The sequence below is a fragment of the Salmo salar genome, chromosome 22 (assembly GCF_965601325.2).
Source record: "Salmo salar chromosome 22, fSalSal1, whole genome shotgun sequence".
Classification (NCBI taxonomy): Eukaryota; Metazoa; Chordata; class Actinopteri; order Salmoniformes; family Salmonidae; genus Salmo; species Salmo salar.
Window position 1 is genome coordinate 43942298 of NC_138312.1, and position 24913 is coordinate 43967210.

Sequence of the window (24913 nt, forward strand, 5' to 3'; positions counted from 1 at the left end):
TATATATAACTCAGTAAAACCGTAAATTGTTGCATGTTGCGGTTATATTTTATAATACAGTGCATTCGGAAAGTATTCAGACCGCTTGACTTTTTCCACATTTTGTTACGTTACAGCCTTATTCTAAAATGCCTTAGTTTTTCCCTCATCAATCTTCACACAATAGCCCATAATGACTAAGCAAAAACGGTTTGGACATTTTTGCAAATGTATTCAAAATAAAAAAACATTTACATAAATATTCAGACACTTTACTTCTTTGTTGAAGCACCTTGGGCAGTGATTACAGCCTCGAGTCTTATTGGGTATGACGCTACAAGCTTAGCACACCTTCTTTTGGAACCACCAAAGAAGTTTGGTGGTTCCAAACTTCTTCCATTTAAGAATGATGGAGGCCACTGTGTTCTTGGACCTTCAGTGCTGCTCAAATGTTTTGTTACCCTTCACAAGATCTGTGCCCGACACAATCCTGTCTCGGAGCTCTACGGACAATTCCTTCGACCTCATGGCTTGGTTTTTGCTCTGATATGCACTGTCAACTGTGGGGCCTTATATAGACAGGTGTGTGCCTTTCCAAATCATGTCCAATCAATTGAATTTACCACAGGTGGACTCCAATCAAGTTGTAGAAACAACTCATGGATGATCGATGGAAACAACCTGAGCTCAATTTCAGGTCTCATAACAAAGGGTCTAAATGTAAATAAGGTATTTCTGTTTTTTATTTAGTATTAATTTGGTAAAATTTCTAAACCTGTTTTCGCATTGTCATTATGGGGTATTGTGTGTAGATTGAGAATTGATTTATTTAATCCATTCTAGAATAAGACAGTAACCTAACAAAATGTGGAAAAAGTCAAGGGGCCTGATACTTTCTGAAGGCACTGTACATTTAAAGTGGGTAAAACAGTATCTAAACATTTAGTGTCCAGTGTTCAATGACTATGTACATAGAGCAGCAGACTCTAAGGTACTGGGTGGAGGCCGGCTAGTGATGGCTGTTTAACAGTCTGATGGCCTGGAGATAGAAGCTGTTTCTCAGTCTCTCGGTCCCAGCTTGGATGCACCTGTATTGTCTCTGCCTTCTAGTCTCATCATCGTTGGTAATCAGGCCTACCACTGTTGTTGTCAGCAAACTTGATAATTTGAGTTGGAGACATGCATGGCCATGCAGTCATGGGTGAACAGGGAGTACAGGAGGGGGCTGAGCACACCCCTGTGGGGCCCCCGTGTTGAGGGTCAGCGTGGGGGAGGTCTTGTTGCCTACCTTCACCATTTGGGGTTGACCTATCAGGAAGTTCAGGATCCAGTTGCATAGGGAGGGGTTCATACCCAAGGCCCTGAGCTTGGAGGACACTAGGGTATTGAAGGCTGAGCTGTAGTCGATGAACAGCATTCTTTCATTGACATTTCTCTTTTCCAGATAGGATAAGTCAGTGTGCAGTGCAATAGTAATTGCGTCATCTGTAGATATGTGAATTGTAGCGGGGTCTAGGGTGTTTGTTAGATGTAGGTGATATGGTCCTTTAACTAGCCTCTCAAAGCACTTCATGATGATGATGATTGGCTGACACTGCCATTCCAAAATGGCTGCAAATCAAATCAAATCAAATTTATTTTTATATAGCCCTTCGTACATCAGCTGATATTCTCAAAGTGCTGTACAGAAACCCAGCCTAAAACCCCAAACAGCAAGCAAAGCATGTGAAAGAAGCACGGTGGCTAGGAAAAACTCCCTAGAACTCCCTAGAAAGGCCAGTAGCTACTTCTAGTTTTCTGCTGCTGTGGCTACTGCTAGCTAACAAAAAGGGCCGTTTTCTGGGATAACGAGCAGTATTTAGATCTTCTCTATGGAGCAGTGTGGATAAAGGCACAGTGGCATATCCCATTCCTGCATTGAGGTACGTTTTCCGACCCATATCTTGCGTCGGCTCTTCTGTCTTCATGTAAGCATGATTGCGTTCCGACCCCAGTGCAACTCAGTGTACACGAGTAACGGTAGGGTCCGTATCTTCTGGCTGAAACAGAAATGGGATAGGATAATTACGTTCATTTTTATCTCGGTAATTATGTAGTCAATTTCTTAGCGAGTAGCTTAACATTAGATTGAAGTGTGTGTTGTAACTTTAATGGGGTACAGAGTTAATGTTTAAGTTAATTCATTGAGCTGTATCTAAAGATATTTTCTTTACAGTTATTTACATATGTAATTGTATTAGAATTTGGGTGTTGGAGATTGAGAGAACTACATACATACTTCGTTGTATTGGTTAGTATTGAATTACGCTTTTGACTGCAAGTTCCAGAATGCCTTGCGACGTCACGAGTCATTACTTTGAAGATTGTAATCACACTATAGAATAACTATTAGCTTAGGTGTCTTTTTGGCAAGTAATAAATCAGACTGATGCTTCTGGTTACACAGTCTGAGGTTAAAGACATGCTCTGGAACTTTGGTGACTAAATGTTTTTTAAACCTTTACTTTTGGGCTGGATATGTCTATGTGTAGTTTATGCACGCATAATCTATGAGCAAAATTGCTGTCTTAACCAAGAAATCCCTAGTTTGAAAGCGACTGTTTCCTGGAAGCTGTGCAGCTCCATATCCCCTACATTTTCCCCCACATGGGCCAGTCCCCTAGCAATTTGAGTTCAATCAATGAGGTTCAGCCCCTTGCCATTTGAGTAACATCTAATAAGAGGCACATCATGCACACACAGCAGAGCAAGAGAGGGCAATGACGTGGTGCACACATTTGCACATATGTGATGTAGCACGCAATTTCCAGGGAACCACTTTTGGCTCGTGAGCGCTACTTTCAAAAGTACTGGCTAAAAAGTATAGGCTACAAAAGTACCGGATAATCCCTTTAATGCCATACGTTTGTTTGGAAAATGTCCTCACAAGCCAGAATGTTGAATCAAATTCCATTTGAACTTACTGTACCCGTTGTCTGTGCAGTATTATTAAACCAACTTTCCCAAACACCGGTACTACTGAGATTTCTATCACTTGGCACATGCGCAAAACCATGTAAACACCTGGTATGCATGCATTGCGTGCATGTACTTCCGTCTTGTATTGCGCACAAGATATAAGTAAATGCACTGCGCATGCTTCAGGTAAATAGTAACATAGAGAACCCGTTTTGAAGTCAGTTTAATAATATTTCCTGTGGATATTTTGTCTCAAATTTCAAACCATAGGGACAATCGGGTAGTGTGAATGAATGAAATTATATTTTTGTGTCAAATCGCTAATTGGCAACCCTTCCCTTACGGGATTAATTGATACACATTACAAATGAGTAAGCTCAAATATAATTATATTCAAAATTTGCAACATACTGAATGTATAGGTTTTCGTCAATACAAATGTATGTGACTATGTTGTCTAGAGGTCGACCGATTAATCGGAATGGCCGATTTAATTAGGGCCGATTCCAAGTTTTCATAACAATCGGTAATCGGCATTTTTCGACACTGATTTATAGCCGATTACATTGCACTCCACGAGGAGACTGCGTGGCAGGCTGACTACCTTTTACGCGAGTGCAGCAAGAGCCAAGGTAAGTTGCTAGCTAGCATTAAACCTATCTTATAAAAAACGATCAATCTTAACATAATCACTAACTACACATGGTTGAGGAAATTACTAGTTTATCTAGCTTGTCCTGCGTTGCATACAATCGATGCTTTACCTGTTAATTTATCATTGAATCACAGCCTACTTCGCAAACGGGTGTTGATTTAACAAGCGCATTCACGAAAAAAGCACTGTCGTTGCACCAATGTACCTAACCATAAACATCAACGCCTTTCTTAAAATCAATACACATGTATATTTTTAAACCTACATATTTACTTAATATTGCCTGCTAACATGAATTTCTTTTAACTAGGGAAATTGTGTGAATTCTCTTCCGTGCTGTGCAAGCAGAGTCAGGGTATATGCAGCAGTTTGGGCTGCCTGGCTCCTAGTGAACTGTGTGAAGACCATTTCTTCCTAACAAAAACCGTAATTAATTTTCCGGAATTGTACATAATTATGACATAACGTTGAAGGTTGTGCAATGTATAACAGCAATATTTAGACAGGGATGCCATTTAGACTTAGGGATGCCACCCGTTAGATAAAATACGGAACGGTTCCGTATTTCACTGAAAGAATAAACATTTTGTTTTCGAAATGATAGTTTCCGGATTTTACCATATTAATGACCTAAAGCTCGCATTTCTTTGTGTTATATTATAATTAAGTCTCTGACTTGATATTTGATAGAGCAGTCTGACAGCGGTGGTAGGCAGCAGCAGGCTCGTAAGCATTCATTCAAACTGCACTTTCCTGCATTTGCCAGCAGCTCTTTGCTGTGCTTCAAGCATTGCGCTGTTTATGACTTCAAGCCTATCAACTCCCGAGATTAGGCTGGCAATACTAAAGTACCTATTAGAACATCCAATAGTCAAAGGTATATGAAATACAAATGGTATAGAGAGAGAGTCCTATAATAACTACAACCTAAAACATCTTACCTGGGAATATTGAAGACTCATGTTAAAAGGAACCACCAGCTTTCATATGTTCTCATGTTCTGAGCAAGGAACTTAAACGTTAGCTTTTTTACATGGCACATATTGCACTTTTACTTCTCCAACACTTTGTTTTTGCATTAAATAAACCAAATTGAACATGTTTCATTATTTATTTGAGACTAAATAGATTTTATTGATGTATTAAGTTAAAATAAGTGTCTATTCAGTATTGTTGTAATTGTCATTATTATATATAATGTAATTAAAGTGTTCATTAGGGCCGATTCCAAGTTTTCATAACAATCGGTAATCGGCATTTTACATATACGGGGAACGGCCGATTAATCGGCACCGTTTTTTTTTGTGGTCCTCCAATAATCGTTATCGGCGTTGAAAAATCATAATCGGTCAACCTCTGTTGTCCAAGGGACAGCATAAGAACATAGGGGCTAGGTGTTTTATAGCTAGCTAATTACTCACTGGCTGGCTTTTGGCGTAAACAACTTCACATTTCTGGCTGCAAGCAAATTTGATCAATGTCTGATTAACTTTTATCAGATTAATTGAGCTAACAACTCTGTTTAGCTCGGAAGTCAACTGTCTCCTATTGTAAGAACAAACACACCCCACACATTCCATTGATTTGGAAAATCTATCAGTCACATCACTCTAACGTTAGCTAGTTACACAACAACTCCTTCCTGGGTGACCGGTGTGGCAGCTCCCTGCACCTCTCCAAAACCAGTGTATGTGTGTCTTTCACGGGTTGGGTTAAAAGCAGAAGTCACATTTCGTTTGTACCTTATGCGCAATTGACCAATAAAGTGATCTTGATCTTAATTAGCTAAGAAATATCAAGCTCCCAGACATACAGTGCCTTCAGAAAGTATTCACACGCCTTTACCTTTTCCACATTTTTGTTGTGTTACAGCCTGATTTTGTGTTGGAATTGTTTTTCAAAGTGTTTACACTTTAATTACAAATCAAAAGCTGAAATGTCTTGAATCAATAAGTATTGAGTATGAATACCTTCTGAAGGCTCTGTAAGCTACTCAGAGGAGACAGTTGGCAATGGTTTGCCTATCCCAGGGCAGAGTCTGTGCACCTGTTTGGTCCTAGTTTTCATGACAGCTCACTAGATTAGCCAGAATGATATGCAGTGCAATAGCTTATTGAATCTGGAGTGCATACTGTATTGAGTCTTTTGATAAACCACACTTAAATGAGCGAGTCACATGTGTTTGAGTTGACTCTGAAAGTACAGTATTGAACTACGGTGAGTTTGTCAAAAGCATAAAGTTCACATTTACCAGTCAGATCATCTAAAGTCAATGGACAAACCATGGTCTTAATGGTAAATGTTTATCTTTATACCCCTGGTGATTTTGAAAATCTGCCCTGACATTTCTCCACTCTTTCCATTGCAGCATGTGATATTCCTAAACATGACTGGATACCGTTGACTGAAGAGGAAAGGACATCCCAGGTCTTTTATTTTGGAAAGAGTGGTTTTGGAAAACTTCCTTGGAATATTTAGCCTTTTCTTATGCAGAGAAATCCTAATAGGCCTGCTGATGACTGGAACGTAAGGTATGTGTCCCAGTTGCTAGCCAAACAATTTGCTTTAGGAAAGAGTCAACTGGCTATTGCACTGCATATAAATTTGCCTAACTTTTGTCAAAAAATAGGGAATTTCTTTGCCTTATGGTAGATGAGGAAAGAAGATTTGTTGTTGTTGATCTTAACATTGTTGAAAGTGGCATTAATGGTTCAGCCATGTTGACTTTCATCAGAATGAAGAATAGCTTTTGGTAGATGAACAGTGGAAAAAAATAGATCAGAAGATCAATGATCAGCAGGCTGACACAGCACATTAAAGGGGAATGGAAACACTTTAGGACATATAGCAATGCAACAAGTTGTATTCAATCCACTAACACTAAACAGGTGTATAGCCTAGTGTTTCCCCTCCCCTTTAAAGCTGGAATCATTAATGGTGAAACTGCCACGTCCTTTTGGGATATTACAACAGCAAAGAAGTTACTGCAAACAACCAACTCTGTTTTTTACTCTCTGACGTCATTGCACACGCGATAGAACAGCAGAATATGTACTGTGTTGCTCGAAGCATCTCGCCTCCAATAGGTCCACAAAACAATAAGAGGTGCTGGGGCGGACAGGGACGCCTTTCCCCCTATTGCGGATTCAATCTTTAAGACGTTCTCATCTTGCTGGGCCTGTTACAGTGAATGGACACAAGTACAGATGTGGTAGATACATTTGCATGCAGCATTTTATCTATGTAGGCACAGGCAGTATAGACTGTAGATATACGCACACTGATGTGACCTTGGAAGGCTGAATGCTCGAGGCGGTGGGGGAGAGTGATAAGCGAGTGTTGACCAACCCTCTTAAGTCAGAAAATGTAGCGCACTAGTGGAGGAAGAGAGGCTGGGTGTGTCATAGTGTCATGGTGTGTAATAGTGTCATGGTGTGTAATGGTGTGTAATAGTGTCATGGTGTGTCATAGTGTCATGGTGTGTCATGGTGTGTAATAGTGTCATGGTGTGTCATGGTGTGTCATAGTGTCATGGTGTGTCATAGTGTCATGGTGTGTCATAGTGTCATGGTGTGTCAGTGTCATGGTGTGTCAGTGTCATGGTGTGTCAGTGTCATGGTGTGTCATAGTGTCATGGTGTGTCATGGTGTGTAATAGTGTCATGGTGTGTCATAGTGTCATGGTGTGTAATAGTGTCATGGTGTGTCATGGTGTGTCATAGTGTCATGGTGTGTCATAGTGTCATGGTGTGTCATAGTGTCATGGTGTGTCAGTGTCATGGTGTGTCAGTGTCATGGTGTGTCATAGTGTCATGGTGTGTCATGGTGTGTAATAGTGTCATGGTGTGTCATAGTGTCATGGTGTGTAATAGTGTCATGGTGTGTCATAGTGTCATGGTGTGTCATAGTGTCATGGTGTGTAATAGTGTCATGGTGTGTCATGGTGTGTAATGGTGTCATGGTGTGTAATGGTGTCATGGTGTGTAATGGTGTCATGGTGTGTAATAGTGTCATGGTGTGTAATAGTGTCATGGTGTGTAATAGTGTCATGGTGTGTAATTGTGTCATGGTGTGTAATGGTGTCATGGTGTGTAATGGTGTCATGGTGTGTAATGGTGTCATGGTGTGTAATAGTGTCATGGTGTGTCATGGTGTGTCATGGTGTCATGGTGTGTCATGGTGTCATGGTGTGTCATAGTGTCATGGTGTGTCATAGTGTCATGGTGTGTCATGGTGTGTCATAGTGTCATGGTGTGTCATGGTGTGTCATGGTGTCATGGTGTGTAATAGTGTCATGGTGTGTCATGGTGTCATGGTGTGTAATAGTGTCATGGTGTGTAATAGTGTCATGGTGTGTCATGGTGTGTAATGGTGTGTCATGGTGTGTAATGGTGTGTAATAGTGTCATGGTGTGTCATAGTGTGTCATAGTGTCATAGTGTGTAATAGTGTCATGGTGTGTAATAGTGTCATGGTGTGTCATAGTGTGTCATAGTGTCATAGTGTGTAATAGTGTCATAGTGTGTAATAGTGTCATGGTGTGTAATAGTGTCATGGTGTGTCATGGTGTGTCATGGTGTGTAATGGTGTCATGGTGTGTAATAGTGTCATGGTGTGTCATGGTGTGTAATGGTGTCATGGTGTGTCATGGTGTGTCATAGTGTCATGGTGTGTAATAGTGTCATGGTGTGTAATAGTGTCATGGTGTGTAATAGTGTCATGGTGTGTAATAGTGTCATGGTGTGTAATAGTGTCATGGTGTGTCATGGTGTGTAATGGTGTGTCATGGTGTGTAATGGTGTGTAATAGTGTCATGGTGTGTCATAGTGTGTCATAGTGTCATAGTGTGTAATAGTGTCATGGTGTGTAATAGTGTCATGGTGTGTCATGGTGTGTCATGGTGTGTAATGGTGTCATGGTGTGTAATAGTGTCATGGTGTGTCATGGTGTGTAATGGTGTCATGGTGTGTCATGGTGTGTCATAGTGTCATGGTGTGTCATAGTGTCATGGTGTGTCATAGTGTCATGGTGTGTCATAGTGTCATGGTGTCATGGTGTGTAATGGTGTGTAATAGTGTCATAGTGTCATGGTGTGTCATAGTGTCATGGTGTGTAATAGTGTCATAGTGTCATAGTGTCATGGTGTGTAATAGTGTCATGGTGTGTCATGGTGTCATGGTGTGTAATAGTGTCATGGTGTGTAATGGTGTCATGGTGTGTCATGGTGTGTCATAGTGTCATGGTGTGTCATAGTGTCATGGTGTGTCATAGTGTCATGTTGTGTCATAGTGTCATAGTGTCATGGTGTGTCATGGTGTGTCATAGTGTGTCATTGTCATGGTGTGTAATTGTGTCATGGTGTGTAATTGTGTCATGGTGTGTAATTGTGTCATGGTGTCATGGTGTGTAATTGTGTCATGGTGTGTAATTGTGTCATGGTGTCATGGTGTGTAATTGTGTCATGGTGTGTAATTGTGTCATGGTGTGTAATTGTGTCATGGTGTGTCATGGTGTGTCATTGTGTCATGGTGTGTAATAGTGTCATGGTGTGTCATAGTGTAATAGTGTCATAGTGTAATAGTGTAATAGTGTCATGGTGTGTAATAGTGTCATGGTGTGTAATAGTGTCATGGTGTGTAATAGTGTCATGGTGTCATGGTGTGTCATGGTGTGTCATGGTGTCATGGTGTCATGGTGTGTCATGGTGTCATAGTGTCATGGTGTAATAGTGTCATAGTGTCATAGTGTCATAGTGTCATGGTGTGTCATAGTGTCATGGTGTGTCATAGTGTCATGGTGTGTAATAGTGTCATGGTGTGTAATAGTGTCATGGTGTGTCATGGTGTCATGGTGTGTAATTGTGTCATGGTGTCATGGTGTGTAATTGTGTCATGGTGTGTAATTGTGTCATGGTGTGTCATGGTGTGTAATTGTGTCATGGTGTGTAATTGTGTCATGGTGTCATGGTGTGTAATTGTGTCATGGTGTGTAATTGTGTCATGGTGTCATGGTGTGTAATTGTGTCATGGTGTGTAATTGTGTCATGGTGTGTAATTGTGTCATGGTGTGTAATTGTGTCATGGTGTGTAATTGTGTCATGGTGTCATGGTGTGTAATTGTGTCATGGTGTGTAATTGTGTCATGGTGTGTCATGGTGTCATGGTGTGTCATGGTGTCATGGTGTGTCATGGTGTCATGGTGTGTAATTGTGTCGTGTGTAATTGTGTCATGTGTGTAATTGTGTCATGTGTGTAATTGTGTCATGGTGTGTAATTGTGTCATGGTGTGTAATAGTGTCATAGTGTAATAGTGTAATAGTGTCATAGTGTAATAGTGTCATGGTGTCATGGTGTGTCATGGTGTGTCATAGTGTCATGGTGTAATAGTGTCATAGTGTCATGGTGTAATAGTGTCATAGTGTCATGGTGTGTCATAGTGTCATGGTGTGTCATAGTGTCATGGTGTGTAATAGTGTCATGGTGTGTCATGGTGTCATGGTGTGTAATTGTGTCATGGTGTCATGGTGTGTAATTGTGTCATGGTGTGTAATTGTGTCATGGTGTGTCATGGTGTCATGGTGTGTAATTGTGTCATGGTGTGTAATTGTGTCATGGTGTGTAATAGTGTCATGGTGTGTCATGGTGTGTCATGGTGTGTAATTGTGTCATGGTGTGTAATTGTGTCATGGTGTGTCATGGTGTCATGGTGTGTCATTGTGTCATGGTGTGTAATTGTGTCATGGTGTGTAATTGTGTCATGGTGTGTAATAGTGTCATGGTGTGTCATGGTGTGTCATGGTGTGTAATTGTGTCATGGTGTGTAATTGTGTCATGGTGTGTCATGGTGTCATGGTGTGTCATTGTGTCATGGTGTGTAATTGTGTCATGGTGTGTAATAGTGTCATGGTGTGTCATGGTGTGTCATGGTGTGTCATGGTGTGTAATTGTGTCATGGTGTGTCATGGTGTGTAATTGTGTCATGGTGTCATGGTGTGTCATGGTGTGTAATGGTGTCATGGTGTGTGTATGTCACTGTGTGAATGTTTGCTACTATGCTCATCTATGTACTCATAGCTGTGGCTGTGCATGTTGGACTACATCTGTGGTGGTAGGTAGTCTGATATTATAGCATTAGGCCTTGTGTTCCATTCTGCTTGTGGCACGGGTGTTTTATCTATAGTGTTTTTGGATGGGTTAGATGTGCCTGCTTGTTGACAGTGACATGATATCTGTGCTGAGTCTTGGGAGTCACTCCTATGTTTGTCTGCTTAATAATGTATGAACAACACCGTTAGACTCACTCTGTGTATTACCTTCAGGACACAATGGAACATACACGTACGTCACTGTGTGTGTAAGTGTCCATGTCTCTGTGTGTGTGGAACATGGATGTCACTGTGTGTGTAAGTGTCCATGTCTCTGTGTGTGTGGAACATGGATGTCACTGTGTGTGTAAGTGTCCACGTCTCTGTGTGTGTAAGTGTCCACGTCTCTGTGTGTGTAAGTGTCCACGTCTCTGTGTGTGTAAGTGTCCACGTCTCTGTGTGTGTAAGTGTCCACGTCTCTGTGTGTGTAAGTGTCCACGTCTCTGTGTGTGTAAGTGTCCACGTCTCTGTGTGTGTAAGTGTCCACGTCTCTGTGTGTGTAAGTGTCCACGTCTCTGTGTGTGTAAGTGTTCACGTCTCTGTGTGTGTGGAACATGGACGTCTCTGTGTGTGTAAGTGTCCACGTCTCTGTGTGTGTGGAACATGGATGCCACAGCGTCGCCTCATTGGAATCGGGCCTCCACATAGCCTATAGATGGCCATACCACATAGCCTATAGATGGCCATACCACATAGCCTATAGATGACCATACCACATAGCCTATAGATGGCCATACCACATAGCCTATAGATGACCATACCACATAGCCTATAGATGACCATACCACATAGCCTATAGATGACCATACCACATAGCCTATAGATGACCATACCACATAGCCTATAGATGGACATACCACATAGCCTATAGATGGCCATACCACATAGCCTATAGATGGCCATACCACATAGCCTATAGATGGCCATACCACATAGCCTATAGATGGCCATACCACATAGCCTATAGATGGCCATACCACATAGCCTATAGATGGCCATACCACATAGCCTATAGATGGCCATACCACATAGCCTATAGATGGCCATACCACATAGCCTATAGATGGCCATACCACATAGCCTATAGATGGCCATACCACATAGCCTATAGATGGACATACCACATAGCCTATAGATGGACATACCACATAGCCTATAGATGGACATACCACATAGCCTATAGATGGACCATACCACATAGCCTATAGATGGCCATACCACATAGCCTATAGATGGCCATACCACATAGCCTATAGATGGCCATACCACATAGCCTATAGATGGCCATACCACATAGCCTATAGATGGCCATACCACATAGCCTATAGATGGCCATACCACATAGCCTATAGATGGCCATACCACATAGCCTATAGATGGCCATACCACATAGCCTATAGATGACCATACCACATAGCCTATAGATGACCATACCACATAGCCTATAGATGACCATACCACATAGCCTATAGATGACCATACCACATAGCCTATAGATGGCCATACCACATAGCCTATAGATGGCCATACCACATAGCCTATAGATGGCCATACCACATAGCCTATAGATGGCCATACCACATAGCCTATAGATGGCCATACCACATAGCCTATAGATGGCCATACCACATAGCCTATAGATGGCCATACCACATAGCCTATAGATGGCCATACCACATAGCCTATAGATGGCCATACCACATAGCCTATAGATGGCCATACCACATAGCCTATAGATGACCATACCACATAGCCTATAGATGGCCATACCACATAGCCTATAGATGGCCATACCACATAGCCTATAGATGGCCATACCACATAGCCTATAGATGGCCATACCACATAGCCTATAGATGGCCATACCACATAGCCTATAGATGACCATACCACATAGCCTATAGATGACCATACCACATAGCCTATAGATGACCATACCACATAGCCTATAGATGACCATACCACATAGCCTATAGATGGCCTCCACATAGCCTATAGATGACCATACCACATAGCCTATAGATGACCATACCACATAGCCTATAGATGACCATACCACATAGCCTATAGATGACCATACCACATAGCCTATAGATGGCCATACCACATAGCCTATAGATGGCCATACCACATAGCCTATAGATGACCATACCACATAGCCTATAGATGACCATACCACATAGCCTATAGATGGCCATACCACATAGCCTATAGATGGCCATACCACATAGCCTATAGATGGCCATACCACATAGCCTATAGATGACCATACCACATAGCCTATAGATGACCATACCACATAGCCTATAGATGACCATACCACATAGCCTATAGATGACCATACCACATAGCCTATAGATGACCATACCACATAGCCTATAGATGGACCATACCACATAGCCTATAGATGACCATACCACATAGCCTATAGATGGCCATACCACATAGCCTATAGATGACCATACCACATAGCCTATAGATGGCCATACCACATAGCCTATAGATGACCATACCACATAGCCTATAGATGGCCATACCACATAGCCTATAGATGACCATACCACATAGCCTATAGATGGCCTCCACATAGCCTATAGATGACCATACCACATAGCCTATAGATGACCATACCACATAGCCTATAGATGACCATACCACATAGCCTATAGATGGCCATACCACATAGCCTATAGATGGCCATACCACATAGCCTATAGATGGCCATACCACATAGCCTATAGATGGCCATACCACATAGCCTATAGATGACCATACCACATAGCCTATAGATGGCCATACCACATAGCCTATAGATGACCATACCACATAGCCTATAGATGACCATACCACATAGCCTATAGATGACCATACCACATAGCCTATAGATGGCCATACCACATAGCCTATAGATGACCATACCACATAGCCTATAGATGGCCATACCACATAGCCTATAGATGACCATACCACATAGCCTATAGATGGCCTCCACATAGCCTATAGATGACCATACCACATAGCCTATAGATGACCATACCACATAGCCTATAGATGACCATACCACATAGCCTATAGATGGCCATACCACATAGCCTATAGATGGCCATACCACATAGCCTATAGATGGCCATACCACATAGCCTATAGATGGCCATACCACATAGCCTATAGATGGCCATACCACATAGCCTATAGATGGCCATACCACATAGCCTATAGATGACCATACCACATAGCCTATAGATGACCATACCACATAGCCTATAGATGACCATACCACATAGCCTATAGATGGCCATACCACATAGCCTATAGATGGCCATACCACATAGCCTATAGATGGCCATACCACATAGCCTATAGATGACCATACCACATAGCCTATAGATGACCATACCACATAGCCTATAGATGGCCATACCACATAGCCTATAGATGAGCATACCACATAGCCTATAGATGACCATACCACATAGCCTATAGATGGCCATACCACATAGCCTATAGATGGCCATACCACATAGCCTATAGATGGCCATACCACATAGCCTATAGATGGCCATACCACATAGCCTATAGATGGCCATACCACATAGCCTATAGATGACCATACCACATAGCCTATAGATGACCATACCACATAGCCTATAGATGGCCATACCACATAGCCTATAGATGGCCATACCACATAGCCTATAGATGACCATACCACATAGCCTATAGATGACCATACCACATAGCCTATAGATGGCCATACCACATAGCCTATAGATGGCCATACCACATAGCCTATAGATGGCCATACCACATAGCCTATAGATGGCCATACCACATAGCCTATAGATGACCATACCACATAGCCTATAGATGACCATACCACATAGCCTATAGATGGCCATACCACATAGCCTATAGATGACCATACCACATAGCCTATAGATGACCATACCACATAGCCTATAGATGGCCATACCACATAGCCTATAGATGGCCATACCACATAGCCTATAGATGGCCATACCACATAGCCTATAGATGACCATACCACATAGCCTATAGATGGCCATACCACATAGCCTATAGATGACCATACCACATAGCCTATAGATGACCTCCACATAGCCTATAGATGACCATACCACATAGCCTATAGATGACCTCCACATAGCCTATAGATGACCATACCACATAGCCTATAGATGACCATACCACATAGCCTATAGATGACCATACCACATAGCCTATAGATGACCATACCACATAGCCTATAGATGGCCATACCACATAGCCTATAGATGGCCATACCACATAGCCTATAGATGACCATACCACATAGCCTATAGATGGACATACCACATAGCCTATAGATGACCATACCACATAGCCTATAGATGGACATACCACATAGCCTATAGATGACCATACCACATAGCCTATAGATGGCCATACCACATAGCCTATAGATGGACATACCCAATGCCTATAGATGGCCTCCACATAGCCTATAGATGGCCATACCACATAGCCTATAGATGGCCATACCACATAGCCTATAGATGACCATACCACATAGCCTATAGATGACCATACCACATAGCCTATAGATGACCATACCACATAGCCTATAGATGGACATACCACATAGCCTATAGATGACCATACCACATAGCCTATAGATGGCCATACCACATAGCCTATAGATGGACATACCCAATGCCTATAGATGGCCTCCACATAGCCTATAGATGGACATACCACATAGCCTATAGATGGCCATACCACATAGCCTATAGATGACCATACCACATAGCCTATAGATGACCATACCACATAGCCTATAGATGGCCATACCACATAGCCTATAGATGGCCATACCACATAGCCTATAGATGGCCATACCACATAGCCTATAGATGGCCATACCACATAGCCTATAGATGGCCATACCACATAGCCTATAGATGGCCATACCACATAGCCTATAGATGACCATACCACATAGCCTATAGATGACCATACCACATAGCCTATAGATGGCCATACCACATAGCCTATAGATGGCCATACCACATAGCCTATAGATGGCCATACCACATAGCCTATAGATGGCCATACCACATAGCCTATAGATGGCCATACCACATAGCCTATAGATGACCATACCACATAGCCTATAGATGACCATACCACATAGCCTATAGATGACCATACCACATAGCCTATAGATGGCCATACCACATAGCCTATAGATGGCCATACCACATAGCCTATAGATGGCCATACCACATAGCCTATAGATGGCCATACCACATAGCCTATAGATGGCCATACCACATAGCCTATAGATGGCCATACCACATAGCCTATAGATGGCCATACCACATAGCCTATAGATGGCCATACCACATAGCCTATAGATGGCCATACCACATAGCCTATAGATGGCCATACCACATAGCCTATAGATGGCCATACCACATAGCCTATAGATGGCCATACCACATAGCCTATAGATGACCATACCACATAGCCTATAGATGGCCATACCACATAGCCTATAGATGGCCATACCACATAGCCTATAGATGGCCATACCACATAGCCTATAGATGGCCATACCACATAGCCTATAGATGGCCATACCACATAGCCTATAGATGGCCATACCACATAGCCTATAGATGGCCATACCACATAGCCTATAGATGGCCATACCACATAGCCTATAGATGGCCATACCACATAGCCTATAGATGACCATACCACATAGCCTATAGATGACCATACCACATAGCCTATAGATGACCATACCACATAGCCTATAGATGACCATACCACATAGCCTATAGATGGCCATACCACATAGCCTATAGATGGCCATACCACATAGCCTATAGATGACCATACCACATAGCCTATAGATGGCCATACCACATAGCCTATAGATGGCCATACCACATAGCCTATAGATGGCCATACCACATAGCCTATAGATGGCCATACCACATAGCCTATAGATGGCCATACCACATAGCCTATAGATGGCCATACCACATAGCCTATAGATGGCCATACCACATAGCCTATAGATGGCCATACCACATAGCCTATAGATGGCCATACCACATAGCCTATAGATGACCATACCACATAGCCTATAGATGGACATACCACATAGCCTATAGATGACCATACCACATAGCCTATAGATGGCCATACCTTTCAGTCTGGATTGTAATAAGTTGAACATGGGGTGAAATGAGGAGGAGGGGAATGGGCAAACACATTAGGGGACTTTCAGTGATAGGCGAGGAGGATGCTGATATGACTGTTGACACTTTGTTTAGGTCAGGTGTTAGTTAGAGCAAGGGTAGTTTCTCTCTGTGTGAGATTAGCCTAGTGGTACACCAGTGTTGGGTTAATGTTACAGGGTTATAGTTATGAGGTCGGGACTTTCTCAAATTAAGCAATCTCTCCTATCCATTTGGGATACTTTCCCTCCATGCTAGTAGTGTTTTCTCTATGCAGTTTGGGGTGTTGCAGGGTGCAGAGAAAAACCTCCTGCATAGCACAACCTCCTAATGTGAGGGAAATACAGGTGATGTATCATCATTTCAGAGTGGGTAGGAGGGACTTGGGGGGGTAGGAGGGACTTGGGGGGGTAGGAGGGACTTGGGGGGGTAGGGGGGACTTGTGTGGGTAGGGGGGGCTTGTGTGGGTAGGGGGTTGTCAGTGGTGCCAGTAAACTGGTGGTGACTGAATCTTTCACCTTTCCTCTTCCTTAGTTTTGTGCTGATTAGGTAAATGCTGCCACACAGGCCTGTAATTGGTGGGGTTGAGGGTCACTGACGGGCACTGTGTGTGTGCATGCCAAACAGCAGCCTAATTTCCTATATAGTGCACCACTTTTGACCAGAGCCCAAATGCTGGAAAAGGTAGTGCACTATTGTAAGGAATAGGGTGCCATTTGGGATGCTACCAGTGACTCTAAGCAATAGGCTCTCAGCTCACTACATGAAAGACACTCCATTAGGTTGTTGACATCGTCTGCTAGTCAGTGTCTCTCAAGCTTTGTGTCCCTCATTTACTTACGTTATTTACTGTACCACTCATGATGCATCAATGTATCAGACCTCTACTGCTCTGCTCTCTGAGTAATCTGGATGGGGTCATCACTTTTAGGTGTTCCACACATCTTCATGTCATAGTTTCACATTTTGAGTGTGCACTGGGCAGTGAAGATAAGGACTGCTCCTCCTTCTAGAATACATTTTAGAAGTCACTGAAGAGCCTCAGTGTGTGTTTGTGCACATACAAGTCTCTTTGATTCTGTGCAGTTTATACATGGCTGATTGAGCGTGAGTCAGTGTGCCGCCATGCCAGCGTAATTTATTTGTATCTCTTCGTTTGTTCCAATTTGATAGTGATTTTCCTCATGTTGACCACCTCCTCCTCCGCAGCAGCAGCCAACCCTGAGCTGTGAGTCAGAAGAGAAGCTGGACGGATGGTAAGCTCTTTTTCTCTCGCTCCATTTCTCCTCTCTTTCTTGCCAACTGTTTCTCCTTTTCCCTCTCGCTTTCATCCTCCATATCTCTCTCCCTCCCCTCCCTTTGTCCCTCTCTCTTTCGATCTTTCTATGCTGTTGATAAGTGAAAGATAGTCTTTATATAACGTGCTCTCCATGAACTCAGCTCTCAGACGCTGTAGATTAGCCATAGACAGCCCCGCTAACAGCTCCATGTTTGATTCTGAGACCAAAGCTCTCTACAGGGAGAACATGGTGCCATTCTGGGTGCATCTGGCAGATAACACCACCTGATAAAACTATATTAATGAATATTTTAGTGCTCACTCACCATCCTTTTCATGTTATTTAGCTACAATAATTTTAAACTCATTTGAAATCCTAAAAGGATATAAGGTTTCTTTCACCCATTTGGTAAAGAAATTGTTTCTGAAATGCTGGGTGTCTTATATTAGACGACAATGTAAAAGGACGGTCTGAGTGTCACTTAGCCCTACTGTCTGAGTGAATAATTAAGGTAATGTTTGTTTGCCTCTGCCTGACCAGGGAACCACAAAAATTAGGCTAGTTAACCCAGGTCCTGTGACACGCTTCCGTCCTCTAAAAGTGAATTTGCAATTTGATACGGTCACTGTGGCACTTTAGTGTATCTATGGAAACTGTACAATGAACCCCAGCATTTCAGAAATAGTTAAAAAAAATACAAAATGTTTAGCATGACACCCATCATTGCTATAGATTAGGCTTGTACAGTAGATTTATTTTGTAAGTGGGTTTAGACATATCAGACATTGTGGTTTGGCTCATATGGATTTCTCTGAGAACATTTACTAATATTGCCATTAAGAATATTTGGACATAAAAAAAAAAAATTTAGTCAACTAATAACTCAAGTCTCAAAGCCGACCCTAGTTCGACTGTCTGCTCCTTTGTGTAATCATAGTTTTAATTCTGCTACTTTTTTTGTCCCGTCCCCTCACTGCTGCATGTCATAATCCATTTTATTTTCCTTCTTGTGCTAGACGAGCATGACTTTGAGCCAATCCGCAGATGCATGCATGCGCACAGGGCCCAGTGCCATCCCCCCTGCTTCCTGGCTTTGAAGCTGCCTCTGAGAGGGGGTGTGGCGTCGGGACGTAGCTAGACCCTCGCACCCCCAGTGTTGGCCCTGTGACCCTGTGGCTGAGTGTCAGCCTGGCGCCCCCTGATGGATCAGGCTAGCAGTGAGCAGAGTCCTGAGGAGCCGGAGGTGGGCCGGAGGGCGTCTGAGTCCGAGCACGGCCTGTCCAAAATAACCCACAATGCACTGGAAAACATGGGCGCGCTGGGCCACGGCCTGAAGCAGCTCTTCCAGCCGCAGCGCCGCCGCTCGTCCGTCTCCCCGCACGACACCGCCGCCTCCTTCTCTACGGGTGGGCCCACCCCTGAGCCCTCGGACGGTGGGGGGCCAGAGGTTGGGGACTCTCCCGCCCCCGGTCCGGACTCTGACCCCCACGCTACTTCCTCCGCTCCCCCTGCAGCTCTGAGCCGCGTTCTGCAGCAGATCAGAAGCGCACCCCCAATGATGAAGCGAGGGACCAGCCTGCAGAGCCGCCGCAGCAAGACTGGGGGGACTGGGGACCCCCCCCAGAAAGGCAGCCCCCAGATCCACCGGAGGAGTACCCAGGAGGTGATGCTGCTGCAGGCTGGCCGCCCGCGCTCCTCCTCCACCACGGACACGCTCACCAGCCCCGCCCTGGCCGACATGCTGCTCACATCCGGGTACCACTCCACTGAGGAGCCTGACCGGGTGAGTTTAACCCTAACCCCGGCAGAGATGCTTCTCACTTCCGGGTACCACTCCACTGAGTAGACTGACCGGGTGAGTTTAACCCTAACCCTGGCAGAGATGCTTCTCACTTCCGGGTACCACTCCACTGAGGAGCCTGACCGTGTGAGATTAAACTAGGGGACCTACTCACTGGGACAGACAAGCCACTGCAAAGCTTTTTGTCCTACACTAGTTCAAAGGTTTGGGATCACTAGAAGGCCAGCATTGCTGTTTTGTGGGTACTATTTAATAAAGCTGCCAGTTGAGGACTTGTGAGGCGTCTGTTTCTCAAACTAGACACTCTAAAGTACTTGTCCTCTTGCTCAGTTGTACACCGGGGCCTCCCACTCCTCTTTCTATTCTGGTTAGAGACAGCTGGCGCTGCACACAGCATTGTACGAGATCTTCAGTTTCTTGACAATTTATCACATGGAATAGCCTTCATTTCTCAGAACAAGAATAGACTGATGAGTTTCAGAAGAAAGTTATTTGTTTCTGGCCATTTTGAGCTTGTAATCAAACCCCACAAATGCTGATACCTCAGATACTCAACTAGTCTAAAGAAGGTCAGTTTTATAGCTTCTTTAATCATGATAACAGTTTCAGCTGTGCTAACATCATTGCAAAAGGGTTTTCTAATGATCAATTAGCCTTTTAAAATGATAAACTTGGATTAGCTAAGACAACGTGCCGTTGGAACACAGGTGGGATGGTTGCTGATAATGGGCCTCTGTACACCTATGTTGATATTCCATAAAAAAATCTGCCGTTTCCAGGTACAATAGTCATTTACAACATTAACAATGTCTACACTGTATTTCTGCTCAATTTGATATTTTAAATGGACAAAAAAAAAAGCACATTTCTAAGTGACCCCAAACTTTTGAACGGTAGTGTGAATAAAAAACAAGCGGCTACTAGAGAAACAGAAGAAATGGAAACACAGTATTGGAAGGTCAGAATTCATGACTTCTTGTGCCGTTAGATTAAATTGGTCATATTTCGGCTAACTGGTTTGCCGTCCTCTGGATGTTCTTCGATGAAGGAGTGAAAGGAGCTGTCAGTGCTGGCGGGTCAGAGAGAGCAATAGTGTGTGTGTGACTCTGTGCTCTAAGCTTTTCTATATTTAGCTGTGGCCTGTGATTGCCTCAAAGTGTACTTCAGGTCAGCCAGCGAAGGGTTGCCTTGCAGGCCAAAACAAGCTCAAAGTTTGAAGAACATATCGTTGCCTTACATCATTGACACTGTTCTATAGCCCCCAAGCTCTAAAATGGTCCTCACTGGAATTTCTCACATCCATTGAAATGTGTAGTACACTGACTGAATACTGACTTGTAGCAGGTAAATGATCAAATAATTTTCATTGTTAAAATTGAGTGTTGAACTCCTAGACAACTAGTAAAGCTAGCGCCCCATTGTGTCTGAGGTATACCCATCAAGCACAGTGCATATCCCTGGCAGTCATCTCACAATGCTTGATGACACCCCCAAGCCTTTTGAGAAGTACGGGTATGAATCTGACTGTTGGGTGGATAAGGCTAAGCTGTCTGTGCATACTGCAATGAACTGTCCTTACGAGCAGCTATCGGACTAGGGTCTAACTAGCATCGAGACATGGCTGTGGTTGAGGGACTCAGTCGACAGTCTGTCATTCTTAGAAAGAGCAACAACAGTCCTGTCTTTTACACAAGCAGTCTGAGCTGACAGTGATGGAAAGGGGGATGTACTCACAACCCCACTGTGGTGGCCTACGTCTTTCCCAACCCCCAAGAACAGCACAGAACCCCTCTCTGCACAAAGTGAATTCTCTTCTGACCTCGAACACTGCCATTCCAGAATCTGTTTATAGCAAATTGATTTGAGAACATAGTGCCTTCAGAAAGTATTCACACCCCTTTACTTTTTCCACATGTTGTTACAGCCTGAATTTAAAAAGGATTACATTTAGATGTGTCACTGATCTACACACAATAACCTATAATGGCAAAGTGGAATTTTGTTTGTAGAACATTTTAGAAATTAATAAAAAATGTAAAGTTGAAATGTCTTGTCAACAAGTATTCAACCCCTTTGTTATGCCAAGCCTAAATAAGTTTAGGAATAAAAATGTGCTTAACAAGTCACATAAGTTGCATGGACTCATTCCATGTTCAATAAAAGTGGTTAACATGATTTTTTTAAATAACAACCGCATCGGTGTACCCTAGACATACAATTATCTGTAAGGTCCCTTTATCGATTAGTGAATTTCAAGCACAGATTCAACCACAAACACCAGGTTTTTCAATGCCTCACTAAAAATGGCACTGAAGATGTGTTAAAAAAAAAAAAAGATGCTGACTATCCCTTTGAGCGTGGTGAAGTTATTAATTAGGCTTTGGGTGGTGTTACTACAAAGATACAGGCGTCCTTCCTAACTCAGTTGCCGGAGAGGAAGGGAACTGCTCAGGGATTTCACCATGAGGCCAATTGTGATTTTAAAACAGTTTTTAATGGTTGTGATGTGAGAACTGAGGATGGATCAACAACATTGTAGTTACTCCACAATACTAACCTAAATGACAGAGTGAAAAGAAGGAAGACAAAACAAGCATCCTGTTTGCAATGAGGCACTTAAGTAATACTGCAAAAGATGTGGCAAAGAAATACACTTTTTGTCATGAGTACAAAGCGTTATGTCTGGGGCAAACACATCACTGAGTACCACTCTTCATATTTTCAAGCCTTGTGGTGGCTGCATCATGTTATTGGTATACTTGTCATCGGTAAGAACTAGGAAGTTATTTCGGATACAAATAAACGTAATACAGCTATAAGCACAGGCACAATCCTAGAGTAAAACCTTGTTCAGTCTGCTTTCCAACAGACACAATTCACCTTTCAGCAGGACAATAACCAAATCTACACTGGAGTTGCTTACTAAGACGACATTGAATGTTCCTGAGTGGCCTAGTTACAGTTTTGACATAAATTATCTTGAAAATCTATAACAAGACTTTAAAATGGCTGTCTAGCAACAATCAATTTGAGAGCTTAAAGAATTTTAAAAAGCATAATTGGCAAATATTGTACAATCCAGGTGTGTAAAGCTCTTAGACTTACCCAGCTCTTAAAGACTCTCAGCTGTAATCGCCGCCAAAGGTGCTTCTACAAAACATTGATTATGTTTTCACATTGTAATAATGGGGTATTGTGTGTTGACAGGTGAGACATTTTGTTTTTATTTAATCTATTTTGAATGTAGGCTGTAACACAACAAAATGTGGAATAAGTCGTCCGGGTGTGAATACTTTAAGGCACTAATATTTTATTTTCCTGGTTGAGCCTTAAGCTTCTTCAGAGTTATGTATGAGGTGGCACACAGTTTTTATGGCATCCCTGTCTGATGGATTACTGCTCAGATTACACACATGGATTCCTCTGCGTTAATATATGAAAGGTTTTCCCAGCTGTTTTACACATTATGGGAAACCAGTCTGAGTATAATGGTAGGTAACCTTATGATTATAGGGTGTTGGTATTGGCTGGTTTATTATGTTAGTGCTCTAGTTTCATATACATACAAGGTCTGATGTAGGATGAAGACAAGTTTCTTCAACCACATCAAATAGTGACCATAGCAACTGGAGGAAGCTTGTGGTTGACTGTTTTGCAGCCGAATGATCATGATAGTTTATGAAATGATGAAACTCAATATTTCCCCTGTTGATATAATAGGCCTTCCTCTTCCAGTTCAATTTAGTTATTTTTACACTCTCCTTCAATCTCACACGTCAGTCTCTGATCTCTTATTTCCGTCTTCCTTTTATCTTCTCTCCCTTTCCTTGGTCAGCTGGATCGTCTGGATGGCTCCGGCCCGGCCATATCGCCCAACGCTATTTCCTATGGCGCCGACAGCTATGGGCTGGACTCAGTGGACAGCACCCCCGACCCCCAGCGCACAAAACAGGCCATCGCCCAGCTGCAGCAGAAGATCCTCAAGCTCACCGAACAGATCAAGATTGAGCAGAGGGCCAGAGACGACAATGTGGCAGAGTACCTGAAGCTGGCTAACAACGCAGACAAGCAGCAGAGTGCCCGCATTAAACAGGTGTTTGAGAAGAAGAACCAGAAATCAGCCCAGACCATCCAGCAGCTGCAGAGGAAGTTGGAGCGCTATCAGCGCAAGCTGAAAGAGGTGGAGCACAACGGGATCCCCCGTCAGCCCAAAGATGTGCTCCGAGACATGCACCAAGGCCTCAAGGACGTGGGTGCCAAGGTCAGGGCTGTTATGAACATTTTTAATCACATTTACTTTCCCTGTGAGCTGTTTTGTTAGTCATCCCACTTATTTTTCACCACTGTCATACTAATTCCTACCACTGTAGTGTGCCACTGCGAGTAGTACCACCGCAAATGTACAATTTGTCTGGTCTTAGCCACCTGTCCTTGACTTCTTTGCAGAGTGGTTAGCAGTACACAGCTTCTAACAGAGTCCTATAGAACACATGTAGAATACCTATCTCTCAGACCTGTGTTCAAAATTACTATTTGAAATAATTTATAATACTTTAGCTGGGCTTGATTGGCGCAATGGAACCAATAGAATAGTTGCAAAACATCATACCTGGCCTATCTGGCACTCCAGGCAGACTAAAGAAAACACTAAAAATATTTGAAAGATTTCAAATTGTGTTTGAACCCAGATCTAGTATATCTATGTCCCTGTCCATTAAGTAAGGGATTAACACAGACATTCTGTAGATTATCTTGGAAATAATGGATGACTTTGCAGAGTAAATTTTTCCAAGGTAATGTATATAACAGAGGCGTTTATCCCGCTTATACCACAGTTTCCAAAGAAA

At 42.9% G+C, this 24913-nt stretch overlaps 1 protein-coding gene across 10 annotated transcripts in view; it reads left to right on the plus strand.

The window, feature by feature from the left end:
* Nucleotides 1-24913, plus strand: part of LOC106583454 (transmembrane and coiled-coil domains protein 1) — a 29852-nt gene that overhangs the window by 2025 nt on the left and 2914 nt on the right. Inside the window, exons 2-5 of one of the 10 annotated variants that reach the window (XM_014167641.3) lie at nt 5961-6123; nt 18159-18241; nt 19282-20048; nt 23902-24327. In XM_014167641.3, the coding sequence (XP_014023116.1) occupies nt 19467-20048; nt 23902-24327 (1008 nt within the window). In that variant the 5' untranslated portion in view covers nt 5961-6123; nt 18159-18241; nt 19282-19466. The remainder of the gene's footprint in view (nt 1-5960; nt 6124-18158; nt 18242-19281; nt 20049-23901; nt 24328-24913) is intronic. The other 9 variants (XM_014167643.3, XM_014167644.3, XM_014167648.3 and 6 more) reach the window with 9 other exon arrangements.